At 44.2% G+C, this 11,870-nt stretch overlaps 1 protein-coding gene across 9 annotated transcripts in view; it reads left to right on the plus strand.

Annotated features, from left to right (window-relative positions):
• ARHGAP26 (Rho GTPase activating protein 26) overlaps nucleotides 1-10,487 on the plus strand; it is a 449,937-nt gene extending 439,450 nt beyond the window's left edge. For 4 of the 9 annotated variants that reach the window (XM_035727446.1, XM_035727451.1, XM_035727453.1 and 1 more), the window contains one exon: nucleotides 10,352-10,487. In XM_035727446.1, coding sequence (XP_035583339.1) covers nucleotides 10,352-10,479 — 128 coding nt within the window. In that variant the 3' untranslated portion in view covers nucleotides 10,480-10,487. Of the gene's footprint in view, nucleotides 1-1,671; nucleotides 7,666-10,351 lie in introns of those variants that run through there. The other 5 variants (XM_035727447.1, XM_035727445.1, XM_035727450.1 and 2 more) reach the window with 4 other exon arrangements.
• The last annotated feature ends 1,383 nt before the right edge of the window (nucleotides 10,488-11,870 follow it).

Below are 11,870 nucleotides of genomic sequence, written 5' to 3' on the forward strand. Positions count from 1 at the left end.
TATCTGAGGGGTGGGTTGAGAGAGTTTCATCATTGGAGAGGCCAGGTTGCTTTTAAATTGTGTTGTGTTCTTCCGTGGCACTTTTCTTCCAGACTCCTCCTTGTGTGGGCGTCATGAATCTGAAGTACCCTTACTATTTTTGGTTTATTCATGAAACCTAGTGATAAAAAATTATGCAAGCATTTTGGAGGCCACCTAATAGATGTTTGATCTTGTTTTTTCCTGAAGAAGCTTTCAAGATTACATTGACATTGATCTTCTTTAAGCCTCAATGTGTATCCTTTTGCTACTCCCCCATTGCTTCCTTTTGTTTCTGTTCTTGCTTCTTTCCCCACAAACTGAAACTAGAGTTACATAGTAGCAATGAGGGCGGAAATGCTTTTCTAAAACAAGCTCAGGAAGTCACTTAATTAGCCTAGGAAGGGAATAAGGGAAAATTCATTCTTTCTAAACAATCTCAGAAAATTGGAGTTTTCCTAATACGTTAAGAGCAAATACGTTGCCTTTCCCATTAAGAGTGATTTGTATATTCCCGCTTCACAAGCATGAATACCACCCCCCCATTTCCAGGTCCCATGATTCCTTCTCTCTTTCTTCCTGCTATTGAACTTTGCAGACTCAGCTGGATTTTATATAATATTTACAATATCACTGTAATTTCCACAAAGATGTATTGTGATAGCACAGAAATGAGTGTATATTTTTTGGATTGAAAAATCAAAGAAATGGAGATTTTGAAAATTGCAAGAAAGAGGGAGAAGACAGCTTTCAGTCTTGTATGTAGGAGGGAGGAAAATTCTAGAGAACAGCAAAGAAAACTAAGGGTATGGGTGGAACAGAGGGGTCTGTTCAAAGGCTATAGAATGTAAAAACAAAACAAAAACAAACAAAAAACACAGGGAATTTGCAGGGTGATTGGAAGCAGAGGGTAAGGTTTAAAGGGAAGCAAAATGCATAATTAGATTAGTAAAATGCATGCTAGATATCTTTAAAGACTAGTTCTTAGCATTTTTTCATGGGCACTCCACTGGGTACAAAGGCAGTCCTGGGTAGGTAGATGGGTGCCATGGATGGATAGATAGATGGATGGATGGTTAGATAAATTTATGGATGGAGCACCATAACTGATTTCTAACCTAAAAAGTAGAAATCTGTCACCTCTTTCTGGTTTAAACCAGCAACTTCAGAAAGTCTAGGAAACTCCTAAAATTCTATGTAAAACTTTGAACGTCTTTGTTTCCTTTTGTGTTATAAAGAACATTCAGAGTAACCTTTATTGAAAAGCTTATGTCCCACAAAAAATTAAGAACCCCTGATTTATTTATTTTTTTAAAGATTTTTTTTATTTATTTATTCGCGCGAGAGAGAATGAGAGATAGCACGAGAGGGAAGAGGGTCAGAGGGAGAAGCCGACTCCCCACTGAGCAGGGAGCCCGATGCGGGACTTGATCCCGGGACTCCAGGATCATGACCCGAGCCGAAGGCAGTCGCCCAACCAACTGAGCCACCCAGGTGCCCCATAAGAACCCCTGGTTTAAACAAGTCCTAGAAATGTGTAATATAACAAGCGATTGCACTCATTTGTTCTCACACGAGTGTGCACACACGTCCACCACCTGCCCTATCTGTAACACCTTCTCTTCTCACACTCTCTCCCCTCTTGCTATACAGTTCATCCATCTCAGGAGCCTGGCTGGTTGGAGGGGACTCTCAACGGGAAGACTGGCCTCATACCTGAGAACTACGTGGAGTTCCTCTAACCGTGGGCCCCAGCAGACCTGCTGAGCTTTCCATTGTATCCATGACAACTGCTGATGCCAGTGTTGTAGGCCATTTCTCTTTGCCGCTGAGAAATGCGGGGTGATTGACTCTGTTACCACCTGCCAACACAAATGTTTTTGTGAACTCTGGTGTCACCCATCCCCATGATCATGTCGACTGGCATGTGGTGATACAGCAAGGAACAGAAGTAAATCAGCAGTGGAGGCCATTTGATTTTGATAATCGAGGGAAAGGCTTGCAAAGCCATTCCTCTCATTTAGTGCCCTAAATAGGGAGCATTCATTTTGTTTCAACAGTCATCCAAACCCCCAAACTTCCAAAAAAGGAAGTAAGAAAGATATAAGTAGTCCTCAAGAGCATGCAGGGAAGCTAGGTCTAACAGGGCTGGGCATTGGCTCTGAGGCCCAGGCTGGGCCCGTTGCTTCTGTTTACAGTAGACACTCTCTCTACCCCACCTCTAAATACTTGAGACCCACAGTGCTACAGGCAGCTGGGTCTGTCTGTTTGCATGCAGGAGGGAGATGGTTTACGGCACTGTTTACATAAGATGCAATCTCTCGCCATCTCCAAGCAGCCTTGGCCAAGCATCAGCAGAATTCAGCTCAGTCCTCCCGTGCAAGGGAACACACACACCCCACATTACCCCTCCCAAGCTAGGAACTTTTCTGCCACCCAGGGCTGCCATCACCTCGTAACCACGGCAACCCAACCTACTCTGAAGCCAAACCAAAAATATAGCACTCTTTTTGCAAGACATATTTTTTCTCCCTCCTTTTTGGCCATTTTTGAATGATTTTCCAACAACCTGAAGCAGCAGATCAAGGGATTAGAGTGGTCTGCTTGGGGCTGACAGAATAGCAGCTGGGAACTCTTCCCTTTCTGATGAATTTCAGCAGCATCAAGATATATTTGGAGCAAACTCTAGTAACCTCTTGAGATTAAATTACATACAGGCTTAATACTCCTGTTCTTCCATACAACTAGCTTTGCTTTCTAGGGGGCAATATGCTGCCTCCTCATGGGTGACATCCTCTCCCCCCCTTTGACTTGTTCACTCGTGGTCTCCCATTCCGTGTCCCTTCCCCTGCCCTTGACTGCCTCTAGCCCCTCCCTGACCAGCCCCACTGGCAGTGCCCTGGGCTGCTGAGCACTGGTGCCCCGGCGGCTTTCAAGGATGATTCCCGGGCTAACCCTATGGCCTGTAGTTTTAAAGGACGTATATGTTCACTGCCACTCAGAAAAAGGGAATTGTTTCTCAGGCTTTTGAGGCACAAGACTAATATTGTAAGCCATTTTGATTCAGGAGAATACCAAAAGGCTGGGGCATGGAAGGTGGAATGGGTACCTTCTGAGAAAGAGAATTTCCCTGTCCAGAAGGGGCCAGGTCTTGTGGAAGACTGCCAGGGGGGGAGGTTGGGTCTGGACATTTCACATTCACTTGGTCTTCAAAGGAACAGAGTTCCCAGTATCTTCCACATTCGAATGTCCTTGCAAGAGTGACTCTGGGCAGACAGACTCCAAACTGGTGTTGGACTGTCAAGCTCCCCAGGAGCCCTCTCGGGTTGGCAGCATCACCCCAGAGTGTTTCCCACTTCTGGAATTCCTCTTTAGGGAAGTTGAAAGAAGAAAAGAAAAACTTGAATTGTGTTGAATTACTGTATCTTTTACTTTTTTTTTTGAAAAGATAAACTTGTAAATAGAGTGATTTGAAATTATATGGCAAAGTTTTATATTTGATAATCTTTAAGCTAGTAGCTCCACACATTTAAGCTTTGGTTGGTGAGTAGGTGTGTGTAAGAAGGAGAGAGAGGAGGTGAGGTTGAAGAGGGTCAAGGTCATCCCCTCTCTGGCCTCGAGGAAGGAGGACACATTTACCCACTCTCTGCTGGCTCTCGCTGGCAGGCATGACACACTGATGGTATTCAGTTGTCTTTAGCCACATGTGTTTTTGAGCTTTCCTTGGGCTTTGAATTTGGAGAGAGAAAGCATTTTCAGGCAATGAATTTTTAAAAGAACGCTTGCTTGGTAGTAAGATGAAGCTCAGGATTCCCATAGGTGGGGCCAGGAGTTAGATTTTTTTTTTTTTTTTCATTTTTCTTCTCAGGTGTATTTCTTGGTACCCCAATATGTCAGGACAGAAGGCGACGGGGTCGTCGCATGTTCCTCATATCTCACTCCTCTGCACATCTTCTGAGGTTGTACACATGAGGCCGAGCTATTTTGTAAATGTTGTGTGTGTGTCTAAGTTGTAGGAAAAACTGGCTTCTTAGGATCTTGGGTCCTCAATATGCTGCTGTTTTCCCTTTCCCTAAATATTTCCCTTCTTGTTCATCTCAAATTTCCTATAACCCCAAAATAAAAACTCCAAAGAGGGACGTAGGATGTAGGCTGTGCTGTTGTTACAGCTTTATAGATAATTTTAAATTTAAAGGAGTTTGTCGTTGTGATTCAGTTCATCAGCTCAAGGATTACACAGCTATTATGGAACAGCTCAACCAACAGCAAGCGAGGCACTACCACTACCAATTCAGGGAATGAGAACTAAGACTGGATAAGACCAAGATAGGACTCAGGAAAGCTATTCACTGAAAACTCGAGAAGAAGGAGAACACACCAACTGGCTACACTTACTCCCTGTAGACTTGGAACAGCTCAGGAACCTGTTCAGTGGAGCTTGAGGGGACAAGCATGTTCTGTGCCACTGTGCTTTCTAAATGGCAAGAACTCCACATAATGAGTTTTTATTGTTGTTTTTTTTTTTTAACACATTTGATGTTTTAAATTGTCACCTGCCTCACTGGACCCTTAACTAGAGCTAACGTGGAGGAGCAGAAGGCCCAGGCCCTGATTTGGGGAGCTCCTCCCTGAAACATAGCTGTCGACACTTGGCCCCAGCTTGACCACTTGGAAGGCTGTCCCTCCCTCTTCAGTTGGCCCTGATTTGAAGCCGGAAGGAAATGGTAGTGTCGCCAATGTGAATTTGTAGGTAGACCCCTTCCCAGCTTCCCTGTGGTCATGCTGGGCCTGTGACAGATGGCTGCCCTGCTTCCTTTCCCCAGCCAGGCTCACCTCCTCCTCATTTGCTGCAGAACTGGAGATACCATTAACGATATGAGCCAACAAATAGGGAAGGAATTTGACCACTAAAAGTCGGTTTTACCCTCTCTACCGTCTATGCCCCCCACCCCTAATTCTGCTTGAATAGGGAACTTTACGGCACATTAGGAGAGTGAACAAGGTATCAGAATGGAGGACTATGGACCAAGATCCCTGAGCTTTCCCAGAAACCTTGTGTTTCTTTTCTAAGGCCCTATGATCATGCACACAGAACCTGAATCTTTACTTGGGCATTATGATCCATCTCATTCCTCCTTCAGGTACTCAAAGAATTCCACAGCTACAGAATTCCATGCTGTGAAAGATAACTAGTTTCAAATCCCTGCCCCCAAATCCCTTGCTCAGGACTGATGATATTCTCTTCCATTTTCAAAAATTGACGTATAGGGATGGACCCTGTGTAGCACAGCCTTCCTTAGTATCCTATAATTGGAGCCAGTTTCTCTCTTAGTGTTTTAATATCTCTACGGCCAATATGTGTTTACCTCTGTCAGACCAAACTGTCTTTTTCAACGTAATTCTAGTTCATCCCTTTTTGCTGAGTGCTTTTTAGAGAGAGAGGCAAAGAGAAAGAAGCTAAGCAATCAAGCATTGGCAGATTGGCATTAGCAGGACAGAGCCATGCTAGTGACAAGACCATTTCAGGCATTCCCAGGACTGCACAATTGTGTGTGCCATGCCTGTAGCTCAGAGGGAAGTCCTTCTACAAATTGTGTCTCCTGACAACAGCGAGCCCAGTCACCCCAGAAGTTCTGTCTTGACTACAGAGACTACAAAAGCATCCATGGTTGAAGAGTGGGGAGACAGAAATAGTCAGCTAAAGGTAATTTGATCCCCTATTCATGACTCTTTATTGGCACTTTTCATCCTCTGGCTTCTGCCTCCAAAAGCAAGTCTGGACCAAAGTTTTATAAACACAGGAGTCCCAGGTACAACAGTGGCCACCATGGCACTCACAGTCGCCCTAGTACAGAATGTTTTATGAGCTACCATATTACCACAGTAGGTAGCCAGCCTTGAAGAAATCAAATAGCTACCTGACTTTAAAAGGAATGTCCTAGGTGTTCTATCTCCAGAGTTATCTGTCATCTCTGGCAAACCTGACAGTAATCAATTACCTAGACAGCCCTGCCCCACATGTCTTTTAAGTCAACTGGGTGTCCTCTCACACACCCTTAGCTGGTGTTTAAAAAATTTATCTCGTGTTCAAATGTGTTTGGCAGCCTTGCTGATCGGCTGGGTGCTGAACCACTTCTCTGTAATTGTAGCATCAAAATGACAACAGCAGAGAAATGAACCTTGCACAATCCTATAGCATGCCTGAGACTAGACTCCAACAAGTAATAATTAGCTTTTTTCCTTGCGCCACCTACAGTACTTGTCTAACTAAAGAACTTCCCAAAGCAGAGAGAGAGACCATATAGAGAATCCAGATGTCATTCAGAGCCACCAGCCCTTGCTGAAATGTGGTCCTCTGAAGGAAGCGTTGTATTCTGGGGTGAAAAGGTTTGGATGTCAAGTAGCACGAGGCGCAGAGAGAAAGAAAAATATGAACCACCTTGAAGAACTTGGGATGTTTTTCCTAAGAGGGATAAATACAGTTCTTAACAGGGAAAAATCGGCCACAGAAGAAGTTCACAACTGATATTTTTACAAAAGTTTTTAGAGGACTCTACAAGGTGGAAATGTCTTTCAAGGTTTGGAATGCTATAGCGAGCAAAGGCTTGGCACAGTCCTAGACCCATATAAGAATAGCAGTTAATATTACATGAAAATTCTTTTGAGTGTAATCAGAACCAGAGTATTGATAATCAAAATGTCCAGTTTCCCTGGAGTGGTCCTGGAGAGGTCAAGACATTCTACACGTACCATTTCTACAAAGTTGTCCCAGCAGACACCTACAAGCAACTACCTTGGGTGTCCAGGTGCCAGGATCACCCTGGTACCTGTGGAAAGAGGTTCATCTGAAGATTCTAAAGTGTCTGTGTGTTAGCATGTGTTTGTGCATGTGTATGTAAAGCACACATCTGCATCTGTAAAGACACAGAAGCTCTATATAGAGACCCACAGAAGCTGGCAGTTGCTGAGCCTTTGCAGCCTTTAAGATTTAGAATTTGAGAATAAGAGAAACGAGAGGCTGTTGATTGGCAAAATGATCAAAGTTGTAAATTAAGTGCCATTTTAAAGCTTCGTGTTTATCAAATGGTTACTACAGCTGTATTCTTTATTAACTTATTAAAAGTCGTGTTGGAAAACAGATCAAACTCATAAACCTTTAGTAGCTAATACTAGCCTGGTGGTCACAAGCACTCTAAAAGACATTTTGTCCATATTTTGGAGACGAAAATATTTGCATGTTTATCTCCTAATTTAGGCTACCTTTGAGTATACTGTAAAGTGCTATGTGATATATTATCAATAAAGTACTTAAAAATGGCACTTTAATTTTTTTAAACCATAAATTATGCACTGTTTTAAACTTCAGTATTGAATATTGACTGGTGTGTAGAATCCAACTCTGTAATTAAAAAGTAATTTGTGACTAGAATAGAACTTTTTTCCCCGTTCTTAGTAAAATAGTCTTGCCATGATAAGGCTGTTTTTTTAAAATGTGCTTTTGCGTCACTAAGCATATCTATAAGGAAAATCCAGTTTCTGTTGAGTGGCCTCTGAAACTTGGCTTTGTTTCATTTGCTTGGTTTATGTGACAATCCTTACGAAATGAGTGGAAGTATGATTTTTGAATTAAATGACTTTTCCATTTGGTGGCACGTTTGTTTCTTGAGTTTCTGATAAAGTTTGGACAGGATGCCTATTTTCATATCTCTTCCAATAAGAGTATAAAGACAGGCTCCCAGGCCCCTGTGGCGCACTAACAACCGCAGTGCTGATGCCTGACCTTCCTTTAGGAAAGCTCTAATGCTGGTGAACTTGAGGAGCCATGAAGCATGTCAACCACGCCCCCCCCCCCCCCCGCCGAAGCCATATTCTACTTAATGTTTCTGACTTCCAGGAGATAAAGTCTCCTGGAAGACATAATTGTGTTCATTTTTCCTGAATTCGACGTTCAAATCCACTCTTTTGTAGAAGTTCATGAATACCACATGGGATAGTCCAAGAGCCACAACACAGATAGTCCCACCACACAGCTGGGTGTGTTCCACAGGGTTGTACCTCATTTGTTTAGAACTTGTAACGTGTCCCAGGCCAGCTCCTATTACCGCATCTTGTTACTCATCATGTCCCTTCCAGACACATTCAAAGCTGCAGCCCGGGGCTCCCAGCTTCTGTAGTAGTGAGCATAGAGGGTTCAGAAGGAGAGAGCCAGGGGAGACTCTGGTGGACGAGGAGGAGAGTGGGGCTCCCTGGGTGCCTAGTTTTGAGGGGGTGCCCACTTGAGTGTGTGCGTCACACATGAGCCACTCACACTGTGCTCATTTGTCACTTGAGAAGGCACTGGCTTGTAGCTCTTGTGCCATCACCGAGCTTACACTGCCCTGGAACATTCTCCAAACATCTGAAGCCTCCTACATGCACGAGGTCACCCAGCACCTAGGGGAGACCTTCTGAGTGGTACACAGCTGCATCCGCTGTCCATCATGGGAGCACGAGATCTATGGTATGTATTTGTGTGTTATCTTTGTTTTTGGCCTCTCCAATAGACTTGGCAATCACTTCACCTTTTGTGTCTTTTTAATAGAAGAGATATCATTTTCATTTTGATTTTAGTAGCCACTCAGCAGAGCTCAAATTGCATCACGCCTTGTGATTGGTTTGGTGTTCTTCACTTGTTAGCTCTGGCTGCGTGATTGGTTAAAAGAGCACCGTGGTTAGAAATGGGCTGGATTGACACTTGAAATTAGGTAAATGAAGGATTTTCTTAGGTCCCAAACATGTTTGCTGTCTCGGGAATTAAATCAGGGCTTTAATTCCTTCTTAGTTCTTTCAGTCTCTGCTCAGATACCACACATCTCTCCTACCCAACTGTGTCAATGTCACTGGCTTGCCCTGCTTTTAATAACCTAAACTAAGCTGCAACTAATTAACTAGGCTGGGTTAGGCAGAATTGTCAGAGTTCCACCAGCATGGCAGCCAAGGGAGCCTCTAACCAATGCAATAAGTGCTTGGTGGTAGGTGTGTGAGGGCTCCTGCATGGGAGGGTGCAAATAACCGCCTGCAGGGAGGGGTGTTCCAACCAGGGCCACATCCTTCACAGTGGCACCCTGCACACCCAGGCATCATCGGATAGTGTGGACCAAAGCAGGAAGGTTTTAATTTGAGATGATCAGAAACCACGGCGCACTGCACTCAGCAACACTGGTCACTGTGCATCTCATCTCCTGCAATTCACCCCATGAGGCGGGCCCCAGCCTCTGTTCACTAAAACCCAAGTAGCTAATAAGACTTCTCAAGGCCGACCAGCAAATTAATCAAGACTTGAATTCATTTGGGGCTTTAGGTACCAAAATCACATATTACCCTCCAAGTCTTGAGCCCACCATTAAATTAAAATTTTTTGTTCTGACACTATGGTTCTATGTCCTCTTTGTAGTTTTTCTGATAAGTTATCGGAAAGATGTTTTTTAAATGAACTTTTCCTGCCTTTTCTGAACCCTTCTTGGTGAAGCAGCTTACCTCGCCTGTGTTAAATGCAATGAAGTAATGACAGTAAAGGGTCGCCCCTCTTTTTCTACCTTTTCTTTCTCACACCATTTTGCCCCTTCATTTGTCTTTCTATCTATCAATTCATTTTCATCATAAAATGTTTGGTGTCATTTTATTTTTAATTGACAGCTCCATAAGGACAGAGACCAAGTTTTGCTCACCCACGTCCGCCCAGCCCCCAGCCCACGGCCTGGCCCAGCACGTGTCCAGTAGCCGCTGGGTGGGCTGACCGAGTGACCGAAAGCAGAAGAGCGCTGCTTTGCCCTGTAGTTCCTCCTTCCTGTTGGACTCAACAGTTCTTGTTGAAAGAAAGAAATTGGGTGTCATTAGACTTGGGTTCTTGAACACAAGGTGACCTTGTGACCTCTGGCAAACTCCTCCGTTCACTCATGTCCTGGGATTTTGGCTCATTGGAGGGGCACTTCCCACCCTCCATCCAGGCACACACAGCCACATTCTTTCCCATCCCACTCCCTAGTGCTCAGTACAAGAAGCCATCTGGTTGACCAGCTGACCGAGAACCAAAGACCCTTCACTGTCATCTGAATTGCTTATGGGTAGTTTTATGAACTTCATACCAGGCTCAGGGCCTGCCTTCAAGCAAAGCCACATCAGAATCACCCCCAAAATAAAAAGTATGCTTTTTTGAAGACTCTTCCAGGAAATTCCACACTGTCCCGTGGGAATTTGGTCTGGCATCTAACACTCTCACTAAGGGAATTCTTTGGGTCTAACTGAAGTTTCCCATGATGCAGCTTATGTCCGTTTCCTTTCTGTTTTTCCTTAGAGTGGAGAACAGCTAGCCTCATTTTTTTCAGAGAAATCACGCTCCATTTTTGTGCTTCCATCCAGCAAACACTTCTTGACCATCTCTATGTACCAGGAGCTCCTATGACTGGGACTTATAAGACATGATCTCTGTCCTCAGGGAACTCACAGTTGACCTCCACTACAGGCAAGTGTATGAGAAGCCACATGTGCCATGTGATATGTCTACATGTTGTGCAGCAGGTAGTCTCGGGCTCCAAGAAAGAAGGGCCTTTCTGTTTGGGAGGCCGGCTTCACACAAGTGACATTGGAGAGGGATCTCAAAAGGTGGAGAGAAGTTTGGCACCTAGACCATTGGAGAAGTGTCCCAGGTTTTAGGACAGTAAGGACCGAGGCATGAAAGGGAGAGGGAGATGGAGGTGAGCTGGATGTGATTGGACATGAGGAGACAGGAGCTTCCTGGAAAACTGTACGCTTCACTGGTCACCCTCACCTACTCCCCACGTTGACCTCAAGGCTTCTGTTTTCTCCCAATGACCAACAATATCAGCTAACATGGATTACAGTCTTACTAGGCAGGAGACACTATTATAAATGCATTAACTCACCAAGTCCTCAAAACTCATGAATGTAGTGCTATAATTGCCCTCATTTTATAGATGAGGAAACAGGATCAGGGAGCTAGGAAGTTGTGAAACTTAAATTTTAGGATAGGTCTGTCTGGTTCTAGAGCCCATATGCTCTTAATTTTTTAAAAATTTCTTTATAGGTATACATACATGATCTTACATAAATGTGTAAGCATGTTTTAATCACGAGGAAGTTTTTCCTTCTGCTTTTGACTTGGTCCTTTGATCCCCCACCTAAACATTTTCAAAACTGACATCAACAACCTCATTATGTCCTTTTCAGCAGTGAGCCCTTCAAAAAGGGCTCTGGCAAGCAGTCGCCCGCAAACACTTAGCTTTAGTTCCCTATTGCCCAGAATAAGAGCAGAATATGTTTTGATTAAAAACTTTTCTTTTCTCCTAGGAGCCCTGTGCTCACTCATTTTGGGTGAATAGTTTCCCTGTTTCTGGAGCTCTCTGCAGACACTCCTGGTTGTCTGGGCAACCCCATGGACTCCAGCTGCAATCTTTGGCTGGTCCCAGCATCCTTAAGGACACTGCAAGGAGGCAGCCCCTGCGGAAGACCCAGCCATGTTTTGTTGGCTGGAAATATGTGATGTGCACATTTTTTTAAATTTAACAATTTGAAAACAGTCCCTCTCCCCACCCTGATCCAGCTGTCGACGACAGACCTTCAGGCTCTTATGGGATTGCCAGGGAAATCCTATGAGCATGTGTCTTTTTGTGGGAGAGCCAGTGTTTCCAGCATGATCTGCAAATGCTTAAAAATAGAGAATCTTGGCATTTTAACCCCTTCTTGAACTTAGTGAGATTTGAAAAAAATCAGAGCTAGAGGAGACAGCAAGAGAAGTCAAGGCAGACAATGGTGAGTACTTGTGGGACTTCCTCTAAGGCAGAATGGGACTCACC

The sequence above is a fragment of the Zalophus californianus genome, chromosome 5 (genome assembly GCF_009762305.2).
Source record: "Zalophus californianus isolate mZalCal1 chromosome 5, mZalCal1.pri.v2, whole genome shotgun sequence".
Taxonomy (NCBI): Eukaryota; Metazoa; Chordata; class Mammalia; order Carnivora; family Otariidae; genus Zalophus; species Zalophus californianus.